Source organism: Equus caballus, chromosome 28 (assembly GCF_041296265.1).
Source record: "Equus caballus isolate H_3958 breed thoroughbred chromosome 28, TB-T2T, whole genome shotgun sequence".
Lineage (NCBI taxonomy): Eukaryota > Metazoa > Chordata > Mammalia > Perissodactyla > Equidae > Equus > Equus caballus.
In genome coordinates this window covers 45,685,008-45,700,219 of record NC_091711.1, presented here as the reverse complement: position 1 = coordinate 45,700,219, position 15,212 = coordinate 45,685,008, and the positions used below count along the sequence as shown (strand labels likewise).

The 15,212-nt window shown below is 47.5% G+C and overlaps 1 protein-coding gene across 1 annotated transcript in view; it reads right to left on the bottom strand.

Moving 5' to 3' along the window:
- Positions 1 to 15,212, bottom strand: part of SAMM50 (SAMM50 sorting and assembly machinery component) — a 34,608-nt gene that overhangs the window by 6,585 nt on the left and 12,811 nt on the right. The window contains exons 6-14 of the mRNA XM_023631707.2: positions 14,876 to 15,006; positions 14,553 to 14,640; positions 11,754 to 11,882; positions 11,140 to 11,211; positions 10,269 to 10,355; positions 8,477 to 8,547; positions 5,506 to 5,573; positions 1,664 to 1,810; positions 788 to 929 (exon numbers count right to left, since the gene is read on the bottom strand). Of these exons, the coding sequence (XP_023487475.1) occupies positions 788 to 929; positions 1,664 to 1,810; positions 5,506 to 5,573; positions 8,477 to 8,547; positions 10,269 to 10,355; positions 11,140 to 11,211; positions 11,754 to 11,882; positions 14,553 to 14,640; positions 14,876 to 15,006 (935 nt within the window). The remainder of the gene's footprint in view (positions 1 to 787; positions 930 to 1,663; positions 1,811 to 5,505; positions 5,574 to 8,476; positions 8,548 to 10,268; positions 10,356 to 11,139; positions 11,212 to 11,753; positions 11,883 to 14,552; positions 14,641 to 14,875; positions 15,007 to 15,212) is intronic.

Here is a 15,212-nt window from a genome sequence, read left to right as displayed (position 1 = left end):
TGCCGACCCGTGCGGACTCAGTGAGAAGGCGGCCATCTGCAAAGCAGGCAGTGGGCCCTCCCCAGGAGCCAAACCTGCCAGCACCTCTATCTTGGACTTCCAGCCTCCAGAACTGTGAGGAAAAAATGCCCGCTGTTTAAGCCCCTCAGTCTGTGGTATTTTGTTCAAGCAGCCCGAGCTGACCCACACACACTCCCATGACAACACTTCTGGATTTTCTTAAGTGTATACAGCACATACCAAACAACACAATAAATGGAATTAATTTCTATAACTCTAAATGGCCGTGTGCCATTTAATGCATCCATGTAGTATTTAGCAGAGCTTGCTCAGTAAGATGATGGGTGGAGAAAGGACAAGCTGGTGGGTTTGTCTGCTGCTGAGAAAGCTCTGGAGAACGAGTCCTCCGCAGCCAGGAGCAAAGCTTTGCCCACGCCAGCCTCAGCTCCCCACCTGCAAATCACCCACTGGAAACATCTCGTTCTGTTTTCAGCAAGCAGGATCAATAATGCCTTGTCGATTCTTCCGGCCAGACCTCCCCAGGAGCCCCCACTACTTGGCAACAGGAAGCGCAAACAGTGTGAGGTGAAGGGATGGGAACACAGCACTTTTTTCCCCTCCAAACTCGATGGAGAAAAATACATACATTCTCATTCTTTTGCTAATTATTCAATTTCTCTTAAAATCTTGAATCTTAAAGGCCACTGATGAAATGATTACCCATGTCCAGAATAAAATAAAATTGCTAGAAAGTGCGACGCAGCGGTGGAGCACTTGCGGCACCTACCTGTCACCCCTCTGCACGCCCATGGGGACGCAGTAATTAAGTTCCAGCCGGGCGATGTTGCCGAGCCTGAGGACGATCCCGGCACCGTACGACCAGCGGATGCACTCAGCCAGCTTACGAATGTGAGCTTTGGGGCCCTCCCCTGAAAAGAGAAAGGGGGTGTGAACAACAGCATGTGGCCCCTGTCCTTCCACAGCTGTCCTCGGACAAGCCCTGGCTCTCTCCCTCGCTGTGCGGCCCTTGTAATTTTTAAAGCCAGGCCAAGATATCCAAGGAGAATGCATGAGGTGAGAGTAGGACCAAAATCCAGAGAGGGCTTGGGACCACACCTACTCCCTGCCCCTGAAGCAGCCAAGCCTCCTTAAGTCTGTGGGCCTGGCACATTCGGTGCCCTTTGCCTAAAAGGGCATTTCCCCACGCCCACCACTGGGAAGCCCTGCACCCAGCCTCGGTTTGAGGGCCTTCTCTTCAGTGAAAGATTTCCAGATGCCTCTTCACACCCCCTAGCTGGACATGCCTGCTCTGAGTCTCCTCTGGCCCTGAGCTCCCTGAGGAAAGGACCTGATCGTATCAGCACTGTGGCCACAAGGACTGGCACAGAGCAGGTGCTCAAGAAATGTTTGCTGAATAAATGAATAGATTTTTCTTTGCAATACAGCATTCGATGGTGATTTTTTCATGCATGTTTCATTCATTGAACCAAACAACTTTATTCTGGGCAAAGTGTCCCGTGTTGTAGGAATTTTTTTAAAGGAAGGTGTGGTCCCTAAATTAAAAGACTAGGTAATCTAACAAGACAGACACCTATTTGTGTGCTACGCTTTTAAACACGAAGTCAACTGTACCATAACAGTTTCTAAATAGTCCAAGTTATACCGTAGTTGAGGTTGCAGAGGTTTCCTGCGTTGAGGAAAAAGTGTGTTCTGAAAAGTTCTCCAAAGCCGCCCTGGCCAGGCCGGAAAGGGAGCGGGGTGTACAGGTGCAGGCCGCCGGCCCAGTAGGCTTCTCCACCCAGGTAGTCGCCTAATGAAAGAAGGGTGCAGAACAAAGACAAGGGCTCATAAATTCCACACACAGTGACATCCACAATCTACACAAGCAAGGTGCAGGCTGCGTACATGACACCCAGTGCTCAACTCTGAACAGCCACTCTTCTGACTCCTGATGCTGTTGACCTCATGTTAAATCATCTGTCCTTTTCTCCTGTCCTGTTTTCCTTTTCTCTTGTTTTATAATTTGCTTTAACTGAAAAAAAGATGCTAGCGTAATTTAGGAAAGAATGAAATCAGTAATTTATCACATTTGTAAAATGCTTGGAATAAACAAGTGAACTCACAGTTGTCTCCACAACTTCAGGCCACTAGATCACTGTCACCTGGCAAGTGAAAGGTCTTATTGGGCAAAAGTCTTGGGACCACGATATGGAGACAAAATGCGGAAAACGTCTCTGCACTTTCTGGAAATGGCCGTACATGTTAGGATACACAGCATCTACTACTACTCAGCATACAAGGAAACAGCACCCCAGCTCACGTCCCCAGAGAAGAGGTTCCTTTTTAAAGGTTCATGACCATGTGGGGTTTTTTTTTTTCCTTTGGACAAAGGTTATTTTGCCAAAATGCAAGACTATGTGCTGAGAGTATGCAAATGCATTATTTCTAAAAATTCTCCTATTCACTCCATTTTAACTATAAATAGCCATAACATTAAGGACACCAAAAAACCCTCCAAACGCTGAAACATCTACACTTCCTTGCAAAACACTAAAGTGTCTTAGTACACTTTAATACAAAATGACAGACCATGAAAAAGAAAAATGTGTTGTCTCCAAGATTTGCCTCGAGGAATGAGCTGCTTATTCACATAGACTCCAGCGCCACCTCAGTCTAGAGGAAACGAAGAACGGACAAATAGCAGGAGGGCAATTGAGTCTGCTTTCTGTTCCCCAGCAACTGCTCATCTCTTTTCTTAAATAACCTATTTTATTCTGATCATAAAAGTAATATACTCATTGGAGAAAATCTGACAAACATAGAGAAGCAGAAAAAAGGAAAATCTCCTTTAATTTCTATCATTCAGAGATAACTGGCTAACTAGTGTTCTTTCATCCAGTGAATTATAAGGAACAAATAAGAAAATAAAATGAGTCATTTTATATTTATAGCTTTCAGTCCTTTTTTTTAGTTTAATACATTATAAGCACTTTCCTCTAATACTTTAATTCTTTGAAAATGATTTTGATACCTGAATAATCATATACATACCATAATATAATGATCTATTCCTCGTCTATTGTCATATTGGTGTCTAACTTCTCCAGCATGGACACTAACCTGTGATGAGTTTCCTTGCACACACACACACATTTTTAAACCCTGTCTTGAAGTATAATATACATACAGAAAGGTACACACATCCTAAGTGTACAGCTCAGTGAATTTCCACACACAGCGCACGTCCATATGATGAGCACCCAGAACAAGAAACAGACGTGCAGCCCCCGGAAGGCCCGGTTCTTCCTTCTAATCACTACCTGCCACCCACGCCAAGTGCAACCACGACCCAGTCATCCGACCACCTAGGTCTCCACACTTCACACAGATGGAGTCACACAGGATGCATGCTCCAGGTCTGGCTTTTGTTTGCATGTTTCCGAGGCTTGTTCATCATCATTCAGCCAGTGGCTGTAACTTGCTCACCCTCATTGCTGTATAAGATTCTACAGTGTGAAGACAACACGATGTACGTATCATTCTATTGCAGACGGGCAGTTGGGATTCCAGTCTTCAGTTTGGGGCTATTATTAGTAGTCCTTGTAAGTATACATTTCAGGCTCTTGATACATACTGTCAAACCGTTTTCACAAAGTTATGCCAGTTTACATTCTTGCTCTTAACTCTTATCAATGGCCTATTTGATAGGTAATTAGATGGATAATCATTGTGTTTTTTCAGGCAAGTGGAAGACTCCTAAACTGTAGTATAATCACTATGTAATCCTTGCTTATAATTAAAAAATAAAACTATCCATAAATTGCTACTTTTCTAAAAAAATGACACTAATAAAGCACTCTAAAAACAAATGAAAAGAAATAATCTATATTTTGCGCAAAAATGTATGCACAGGGCAGTCATTATTTATAATAATATAAAATGGAAACAACAAAGATGTTAAAAAAATAGTTAAGAAAATCAGGGTACAATAATGGAATAATATGCATCCAATTAAATGAACAAGCTTTCTAGAGAGCAGCATAAAGCCTTCAAAATATTCCAAATCCTTTTGCGCCAGCAATTCCACATCCAGATGTTTATGTTATAAAGTAAAACTTATAGATGAGCACAAAGAGTCAGTTATTCACTGTTACATTGTTTTATAATTGTAAGAAAAAAAGAAAACAGCCCAAATGTCTAAAACTTGGGATTTGATATAAAAAGATTATAGCATGACAAAAACATGAAATATGCAGCCATTAAACACGATAAAGTTTTCATCTCTCTGATTCATTGACGGCATGGCCATTTTGGAAGATGCTCTGGCAGTTTCGTACAGAGCTAAACAAAGTTTTATGACCCAGCAGCTGCACTCCTTGGTGTTTACCCAAATGAGCTGAAACCTTCTGTCCAAACAAAAACCTGCACGTGAATGTGTCTATCAGTTTTACGCGTAACCGCCAAAAACGGGATGTCCTGCAACCAAGAAGTCCTTCAACAGGTGACGAGATCAACTGTGGGAGAGTCGTACACTGCAGTATCATTCGGCAATAAAAAGACAGGATCTATCCAGATGTAGAAAGACATGGAGGAAACTTAAATGCATACTGCTTAGTCAAAGAGGCCAGTCTGGAAAGGGCACATGCTGTATGATTCCACCTATATGATACTCTGGTAAAGGCAAAACTACGGAGACAGTGCAGAGATCAGTGGCTGCCAGGGGCTGGGGAGGGGGCTGAGCAGGCGGAGCTAGGTGCCTTCCAGGGCCAGGAAACTTCTGTGTGACTCCGTAATGGTGGATACGTGCTGTGATGCATTTGTCAAAACCCATGGAACCACACAACACAGAGGGAACCTAATGTGAACCACGAGATTTAGTAATAAAGCACCAATTCTGGCTCAACAGTTGTAACAAGTGTCCCACGCTAATGCGAGACGTTAATAAGAGAGGACGCTATGGAGTGTGCACGGGAACTCCGCAGTTGCTGCTCATTTTTCTGTAAACCTAAGACTGCTCTCAAAATAAAGTCTGTTAATTTAAAAACTGATGGTATGTCAAAAAGATGAAATAAGCAGCCATTAAAAATGATAAAGTACTTATTCCTATAAAAACCTTTATCATATATTGTTGAGGGATGGTGGGAGAAACAGGTTAGAAAGCAGCATGTAAACAAAACAAAGCTCGAGTATAAAGACACGCGGGTTTAAACAGGATGCGTGCGATCAGAGGCCATTGTCACGGATTTTCTGCTTGGATGTATTTTCTCGTTTTTCTATAGTTCTCCCCACAAATATCCTTCCACACCTGCCGTGAGCTAGACGGTGTGTAAGTGCTAATTCTCCTGCAGTGAAACATGAACGCCCATTATCATGGTACTTCAAACAAACACACGATTTCAAAAATGAGGCGTGAGCCTGGTTTCATTTTGGCGGTGTTGTTTGGCGGTGTTGTTTGGCGGTGTTGTTTGGTGGTATTGTTTGGCGGTATTGTGAGGAACAACAGACCTTCGCTCTGTGGCCCAACGCTGTGCATGCTGAACCCGCGCACACTCGTCGGTCCCCCGAGGTAGAACCTGGAAGACAGGGGCAGGCGTCAGAGGAAAACCATCGGTGGAGGCCGACGTGGCACAAGGGAGGCGCGTGAGTTAGGCCCACGTTCAGCATCGTCAACGACATTTGCAAGCGGTGAAACATTTAAGGACTGGGGAGATGCACAGGAGTAAGGCGAACTTCATAAAAATCCAAATTTCTAATCTAAACCAAAATCTAAACATCCAAACAAACGCTTAAAACTCCTGGGGATTTGGTTGAAATACAAGGCAAAAATAAAGACACTTCTTCAGCAAAGAGGCACAGGGTGGACCGTCCACTGTAAAGAAATGCTCTGCCGTCTGTAAGAATTCATCAGGCAGCTCCTTTGCAAAATGGCCTTTTACACCTCACAATGCAATATTAAGTTAAAAAAAAGCAGAATACAAATACAGAATAGTGTGATCCCAATTTTACAAGAACAGAAACATAATACTAGAAGGAAATAGACCAAAATAGAATTATTGTTATTTTTAACGTTTTTTGTATTTTCTGCAATGATTTTTAACTAGGAAAAATGTATTACAATTCAAAAATTGAATCTCTCTTGTGCTCCTTAATGCACTGGGTTCTCACACAATTTTATACTACATCTGAATAAAATGAAAAGCATGAATTAAAAGTTACTTAGAAATCTAGTCCACTTTCTACAAAATCTAACAGCTTATTAGAACCTGATTTTAGACCACAGTAATTGCTAAATAACTAATTAAAAAGATGAGCGAAGCTGTAATCTTTCCCACACAGCTGCCATGGAAGCAACAACCGGCTGATGCCCCCGTGGCCCTCACTGCCCGTGGTGCCCTCGCTGGCCCTCTGACTGCTCAGAGCCTTCCATGGGTCTGAAACGGCACAGAAGGAATGGGCGACAGGGCACTCTTTTCCCAATTTTCCTGCCAGGTAAAAGCCTTTATGAATTTATTCATTTGAACTTGAGTTTAAAAGCCTATAAATGTGTTTTTTTACTATTTGGGATTTCTAAGCAAAGCCTTTCTGAATATCTCATTAACATTAATTACAGAAACAAACGGCAAGTTCCATTTTTTAAAAAAATTATAAATCACACATATTCTTTTGAAAGAATTAAATAACGACCCAGGAAGCACAAAAAGTGAAAAGGTTCTTCCCCCTGTCCTCATCTGCCCACTGCATCCCCATCTCCACAGCTGAGTGCTGTCAGTGGTGGCTGACTTCCCAGACCCTCGCAGCTACACCTGCAAACACAGAGCCTGGAGCTCTTGCCCCTCGTCAAAGAGCAATCAACCGAACACGTTTACACGCAATTTTTTTTTTAATTTTATTTTTCCTTTTTCTCCCAAAGCCCCCAGTACATAGCTGTGTGTTTTTAGTTGTGGGTCCTTCTAGTTATGGCACGTGGGACGCGGCCTCAGCATGGCTTGATGAGCAGTGCCATGTCCACACCCAGGATTCGAACTGGCGAAACCCCGGGCCACCGAAGCGGAGTGCGGGAACCTAACCACTCCGCCACGGGGCTGGCCCCTACACTCGAATTTTAACCCATGGACATCTGTCTCATTCTTTTTTTTTTTTTTTTAAGATTGGCACCTGAGCTAACAACTGTTGCCAACCTTCTTTTTTTTTTTTTCCTACTTTATCTCCCCAAACCCCCCGCCCCCCGTTGTATATCTTAGTTGCAGGTCCTTCTAGTTGTGGGATGTGGGATGCCACCTCAACATGGCCTGCCGAGCGGTGCCATGTCCGCACCCAGGATCCGAACCCTGGGCCACCGCAGCAGAGCACACGAACTTAACCACTCGGCCACGGAGCCGGCCCCTGTCTCATTCTTAATAATCACACCGTCTCTCTAGAATGGTTGTGTCTGAATTTAATCATTTCCCTACTGGCAGTTTCAGAAATTTTCTATGATCAACAATGCTACGATGGACATCCTTGCACATAAATCTTTGTATACTTATAAACATATTTCTGTAAATTAGATTCATGGAGGTGAAATTGTTAGGTTCCAGAGCTCAGAAATTAAAAATTTTTTTACTTCCAAGTTGCCAGACAAAAAGGCTGAATTAGTTTAAGCTAAAATAATATTTTAACTAACGCAAGGTCAGAGTTTCTTGCCCTCAGGAACAATTATTAGAATTATAAAGCAACAGGTCCAGCTTCATACTCTGCTGGCAGGAGTATAAACTGCTATAAGCTTTCTAAAAAGGAGGCTCCAGCAATATTCTTTATGAGCCTTAAAAATGTTCACATTCTTTTCAGACAGTAATTCCACATTTACCGATCTCTCCTCAGAAAATAAAAGGAACAAAAACTATTAACAAAGTTATATTCTTCACAGTGTTACTTATACGCCAACAATGCAACATTGAAATGCCGCTTATAAAAAATTTCTCATGAACTGGTCAATGTTTTACTCTATAATTTCTTTAAAACTTTTTAAAAAGCAGCAAGGACATAAAACTGTGCAAAATACAGTATATCAACAATTTAACACAGATGTATAGACTTATATGTACACACACAAACACAAACACACATCCACAAAAAGTAGACTAAAAGGAAATAGTCCCAAATGTTAACTCTGCCTGTCATAAAGCAGGACTATCCTCTTACTTCCTTTAAACATCTGTTTTTATAGTGCAACGTGTATGCACTGTGTTCTTTCATACTCAAAAGAGAATACAAATTTTTTAATATAATGAAACAAGTTAACTCCCTTCCCCTCCCCCCGGAAAAAAGCAAAAAATATTGCGTAAGAGGTATACTGGATATTTTGAAATTAGTTGAGTAAAGTTTGGAATATTTGCTCTCCTAATAGTTGAACTTCTCTAAAACATCTTATAAGGAACCAACCACAGAGAGCCTCAGGGAAACATTCGCACATTACCCTCCGTTTATTAGAACTTACCTATCAGCGATACTGGACGGTTTATCACCGATGGGGACCAACATTCCACCCCAGAGAGATGCTGAAAAGACCTATTGAGATATAAAGAAACAACCGTTTTCTCCCAGGATTTCCGTCCTTCCAATGAGCATCAGCAGATAAAACGCACGGATCTCTGGCTGTGGGCCACATGCCGGGCGCCTGCGGCGTGCAGAGCTCTGGGCTTGGGCACGAGGCCACAGGAGAACACCTGGCTCGGGCAGCTGAAGGAGTACAACTCAGAGTACCTGTGGATCCTTTGAAAACTCGCAACTCCAGACTTCAAATAAAGACATACTGAACACAAGCAAAAGACAAGCCCAAGCCCCGAGCACGGCACGGCTTCCATCCTGACACAGGACAGCGCCCTCTTCTGCAAGAAGCTGAGCCCGGCGGGACGAGCCACGGCCTGACGGAGCGGGAGAGCAGGGCTCCAGACAAGTGATGCTGCATCTGCCCAGGCCTCTCTGCCGGGGCCTCAAAACATACGGGGACGAAGGGCACACAGCGCCTCAGGTGAAAGAAGGCAGAGGTGACAGTGCTCCCACAATCACGAGACGCAAAGACACACAGCTTCCAATGCCACCCGCAGGGACACGCTCTCTAAGAGCTCAGGGGCAGTGACCCGATCTCAGATCTGGGATCCAGTCTTCACGTCCGCGTGAACAGTCTCTCCCGCCCACTGCCCTCTGGCCTGCTCTGTGGAGGGTCAGACACGCTGCACAGCTTTAGATACACTGCGTGTAAGGTGCCCACAAGGATGGAGTCGAAATGTTCAGTAGCCATGAACCTGGGGCCTGGAAGGAGAGCGAGGCACGCGCTGGGAGCCGCAGCCCAAGGAGAGCGGGCAGAGCAGGAGACAGCTGCGAGAATCCCAGGGGGAGACACTGTCCTAAGGTGGAAAGGTGGCAAGTGTGAAGGAGAGTGGGGTGTGGAAGAGGGTAGCGGTGCCAGGATCAAATGATGACAGCGTCAGGTGCTGGAGAGGGCGCAGAGGTGACTGAAAGAGCTCGCTGACGTGAACAGAGGCCTCCAGAGGAAGAGCAGTGGCAGAGGAGACATGGGAAGCAAAGCCAGAGAGCAGCGAGCCCAGGGCGGACAGAGCGTGGACGGCCGACGTCAGAAACAGACGCATATCCCATTTCATCAGAACTCCCTCCTCGGCCCCAGGTCTTAAGTAGCTGAGGGCACAGGCCACAGTGTGTGTGATGGGGAGTGCGGACAGAGAGCTGGCTCCAGTCACCTGGGCGCTGGGGACAGCGGAGAAGCCAGGTGTCTCCCAGCCTGGGGCTCCTCTGCCTTGGTCAGAGCCTAGTCACCCACTCCTCAGGTCCTGAGTTAATCAGGAGAAACTAAACCAAACTGGATTAAGGGTTAAAAAAAAAATTCCTGGAAGTGCCCAGAGCCCTGCAGACCCAGCAAAAGAAGGTGAAGACTCAGAACTTCTCTGCAAGCAACCTCAGGAGGGAGAGGACAGCATCCCTCTGTCCTCCAGACACATCTCCTTGACGGCCCCAAGGTGGTACACAGGGAAGGGGCTCACGCGGCCCCACGTAAAATGACTAACAGAGATCCTTCGCAAGAGAGGGACTACCACCTCTCTCCAGAGCATCTTCAATCCTAGCCCAATTAAAGGTGGGCACTTCCGTTTCAAGCATTAACATTCCGAGCTTCCACGTCAATGCTCTGGATCCTCAGGAACTGAGATTTTCTACTAAGATTCCAAAAACGAGGGATAAAATTGTGGGCGACGACATTCTGGCTAGATACTCACTGACTCGAGTATGAGTTGTTTGTTCAACTGAAGCTCAAAATCTTCTTTGATGAAGCTCACGTCCCCTCCGGTGTAGCCTGCCAGCTCCTGTGGGGGAGAACCCTCAGGTCAGAAGGGAGCAAACGGACCTACCACAGGGGTCCCTAACCACGGCTACTGGGATCACTGTTTGATCTCGCTGTTCCATATTTTTACAAAGGCAACAGGCCCCTTCTGTCTCCCAGCAGCTATATTCTAGCTGTTCTAGACAGGACCAGGGGACTGAAAGACACACAGACTCATCAGACCTAGGGAATGACCACAGAGTACGCTATCCCTCTACGTGAGAGAAAAACACGGTGACACGAACACTTTATTACAGAGCTTGCAATGGATGCTAGGACTTGGCTGGCCTAATCAGTGTTTGAAAAAAAATTAGCCAAGCTTTTACAATTTGGCACCCTTCATATAAAAATCTGACTTTGAGCTGCTCCTCTGAAACCGAGGACCAGCGCCCCACCCACCCTGGCCCCTCTTCCTGGCAGCAGCTGCCTGGCGCCTGCGCACACAGCACTTGCAGGCCCTGTCTCAGCGTGTTCTTTAAGAACGAAGGAAACCCTCCCAGCAAACCGCAGCTCTCCTCCTGGCCTGCTGAGTGACACCCTCGGAGGCCAGGACGCCATCCCGACTCCGGGCCCTCTGACGGCACGAGACTGAACTGCAGGCAGCAGGTCCAGGGCTGGGAACCCTGAGAGGCCACTGACAGCCCTGCAAGCCATTCCAGAATGCTCTTTACAACTAACGCTCAACATTAAAAACGTGACAACTCTGTGTGACTCCCTGCCCCCCTTGGGTCACGGGGCCTGCAGAGGTCACAGGTGAGGAACAGTACCTGGTTCACTTTCAGCAAGGCACCCTTTCTTGGTAGGATGGAAGAGTTCCGAGAGTCGATGACCATCGCGTGCTGAAAGAAATTTGTATTGGGGTTATTTTCACTTCAACCAGGTCTACAAACAACAATGAGCACTGATTGGGCACCTACTGTATGCGAGGCACTGTGCTAACCCCGGCAGCTCCTACATCACTTGATCTTTACAAAAACCCCGGGAGGGAGGTAGTATGTCACCCTACGTCCGGTCTGCGGGGACGGGGAGAGCAGAAGCAGCCAGGCCCGATGGTTAGGTGGGAGATCACGATCCTGTCCCGGGGCTGGTTCTCTCAAGGAGCCCGACAGCCTGACCGAAGTCGACCCAGCCAGCCTCCTAACGACTTCTGAAAGCTGAAATTCCAGTCGGCTCTTAAGCGCACCCTTCCCACACCACCGATGTTCTTCAGGAAAACCTGAGGTTGTGAACATAAATTCACTAAGGGCCCAGGAGCAACTGCTTTTGCCACCCAACCTAGGACACTTCTCAGTCTGTCCCGACGTCGGTGAAGGCTTGTCCCAATGTACAGCACGGCTGCATCGAAGTATCTAAATCTTCAGTTGAACAAGGAAGTCCTTACCGAGAGAGACGATTTCAGCGAGTGCCCACTTTCTTTTCGGACTGCAAAAGACGCCGTCCTTGAGAGGCAGCCCAGCTCCCGCCACACGCCTTCCCACTTGACGGTATGGCTGGTCTTCCAGATGGGAAACTGCAATGCACACGGGCTCGTGAGAACCCTTTCCGTGCCTTATGTACGTGGTGGTCATCCCAAGTCAGGACTCAGAATGAGGCATCACTCAGTTATTAACTAAATACCTAAGATACATATTTTTCAAATGATGGGTGGGAGGGAGAAAGAGAAGAGGAAGGAAGGAAGGGAGAGAGGAAGGAGGGAGGGAGAAGCGCAGAAGACCATGATCTCCACCACAGGAGACACTGCTCACAGCGGCAGGACTGTGTCCTGGGTGAGCAGACAGCGTCGCCTGTCTGAAGGCTGCCTGCAACCCTGTAACCGACAGGTTTCTCTTCCATCCCTAAGACAACTGGACACACCCTGCACCCGGTCCTCCCAACCCCTGGTCTGAAGCCAGACAGGTGACCCTGATGACCCCTATCGGCCCCCAGAGAAGAGCAAGGAGACAGTTACATGTGAGTGAAGAACACCCTGGCTGCAGCAGGGGCCTGGCCAAGTGAACCCGGATGTCCAGGCAAGTGGGACCTGCCTCGGCCTGACCCTCCCCTCCTGAAGCCAGGACAGCCCGTCTTAGACTTCTGTCGTAGAGAAATGCCCAGGCTGTTTCTAACAGTGAATGATGTTGCCTGGTCTCCTTGGGAAGGATGACAATGATGTAACCCTTACAAGGAAGCCAGGTCACTTCAACTTCACAGAGTGAGTCCTCCGCTGGGCATTCTCTGTAGCCCCCAGGCCTGTCAGAGAATTTAAGGCCCAGACATCATCCGGAATTCAGGGTGAAAACTTGGGAGCACCCACCCCAACACGATTACTTATCAAGCGCCCACAGGGCATCTCACCAGGTGCCGGGGAGGCAGCCTTGCTCACCTGCCGGTTCTGCACTCAGGGCCACCCAAGTGAGATTCACTACTTTCCCCAACGCCTGAGGAAGGCGCAGAGCGGACCTACAGCATTCCTTCCTCACAAGGCAGCGCTCCACAAGAGAAGTGCTACTGCTCAGAGGAGACACACCTCACGTCTCTGGAGTCACTGTGAGGACGAGGCAGGGCCAGACAGCACCACTCTGTGTGTCGTGAGCCCTGCGTCGTGTGGGCATCGAGGACACAGTGAGGAGGATGCAGTCCCTTCCTCCAGGAGCTCACTGCTCAGCTTCAGGGCTGTGGGCTGCATGGCCTCTGTGCCTCCCCCTCTCTCTCCTCCACCACAGACCTGCCCTGCAGCCCGTTCCAACCCTCTGCTAGTCTCTGTGGATAAACAAGAATAAGAATCTGCTCTTTAAAAAAGCCTCAGAAAAAAAGAGATAAAGGAGGGACACAGGGAAGACAGACGGGGAGAACCCTCCCGCTGCAGGCCACACTGCTGGGGCCACTGGAGACCTGCTGGAGGATGGAGGCGGAGAGAACGTGTGCCGGGGGTCCCCTTCCACATCCCCAGCACAGGGCAGACGGGTGCCTGAGGGCTACTCCCTTCGGAGAAGGAAAATGGAAGCACAAACGCTCACAGGCGCTCACGTCTACACGCTGAGCTGTGCCGCCTGGGCCTCCCTCACAGTGCTCAGAGCTTTGGTGATCCTGGGCTGCAGATGAGAATTATGAATGGCTAACATGTCCCACGTGCCTCTAAGGTGCTGAGTGGCAGGCAGCAGTCAAGAGCAGGGGCTGGTTCTCAGACCAGAATCACCAGGGAGGCACAAGCAGCTGAGTTTCCTGGGCCCCATGCCCAGCGAGGCTGGTTCAGCAGGGCAGGTAGGACCCACAAATTTGCATTTCTTTTTTTTTCAGGGGAAGACTCACCCTAAGCTCACATCTGTTGCCAATCTTCCTCCTTTTTTTCTCTTTCTCCCCCTTCCCCAAAGCTCCATACATAGTTGTGTATATAGTTTTAAGTTCTTCTGATTTTCTACATGAGTCGCCATCACAGCATGGCTACTGACAGAGGAGTGGTGTGGTTCTGTGCCCAGGAACCGAACCTGGGCTGCTGAAGAGGAGTGCGCTAAACTTCAGCCACTAGGCCATCAGGGCTGGCTCTGAATTTGCGTTTCTAACCAGCTCACCAGTGAGGCTGACCACGCTGCTGGTCTGAAGACCACCAGTGGGGAACTACTTTTATAGGGCATGTGTCTCAGGGTCCTTCCTCGTTAACTAAACAGGAGGGGAAGAATAAGGACAAGTGTAGAAAGGACGGAAAAAACAGCAGGCTTCATGGTAAAGCCAAAAAATGGTCAGATGATAGCAATTCCATTTGCTGCATTTAGTCGGACTCTGTTGGACGTAAACTCAAGTGTAAACCAATGATGCAAGCTTCAGTGACCCATAGTGACTCCACTGGCTGCAGAAGCTATTGATCTTAGTGCATATGAGGACGGACAGACAGACAGTGTCACAGGAAGTCAGGGGCACAGAACAAATGTGACCAGGTCAGAGGAGCTGCCACCGTGGATCTCAGCCATCTCGGGCTCTGGCAGTTCACCCTCGGTCAGCAGAGAGGTGCCCACCTGGGAGGCAGCCAACAAGAAGGCAAGGAACAAAAGGTGACGTCAGCAACAAGGCACATCACTCCAACTGCCAGACCACAACCTGTCTGTGCTCTCCTGGCTAGGCCCCGCTCTCAGTCTTTGGGCATTAAGTAAATAGATACTTAGTTTTCACTCAGGTGCACAAAGAGAAAGACGGTAAGGCTACTCACACTATACTCTGCTGACACTCCTCTGTCCGTCTCCCGCAGCGAGCTCCAGGGGAACTGTCCAGTGACCTTGTATAAGTTTACGGAGAAACTAGGAGGCAATGGGACAGAGCTTGAAAAGCTGAAACAGCGATTAGAACCTGTACACACTAAATCAACAGATTTAAAAACACACTTCTGGAGTTCATCTTCGTGAGGAAACCTAGAGCATGCTGTAACACTGCAGAAGTGTCAGCTGAATCTGTAAAGTTTCTTTTCACAAACAAGCAATCCACTTTAACTTTTAAACCAGGCCACTGTACTCAACAATCTGTCCGGCTTCCTACTTTCTTTCGAAGTTTCCGGGCTGCGGTTTGAAGAAGGACAGGCCATAAGAAGTTTCTTTTGTTCCATAGGAAAACTGAAAAGTCACCTTCTCCGCACGGCCTAAAAGGTTAGGGAGTTTGAGGCCAAGGACCTGGGAGGAAAAGAAACAGAGGGTGGTTTCCATGGAAGGAAGGGTCACTTTAAGAAAGGCTATGTTGGCTGAGGGACTCGCACAAAAACAACAAAAATGCAGACTACAGACCTAGCCCTTCACCTCTAACTGCTTTCACCCTCTAAAGCACGCCTCTGCTGAGAGCCACACGCCGACCGACACGGGGGAGGGCGGACTCGCTCACC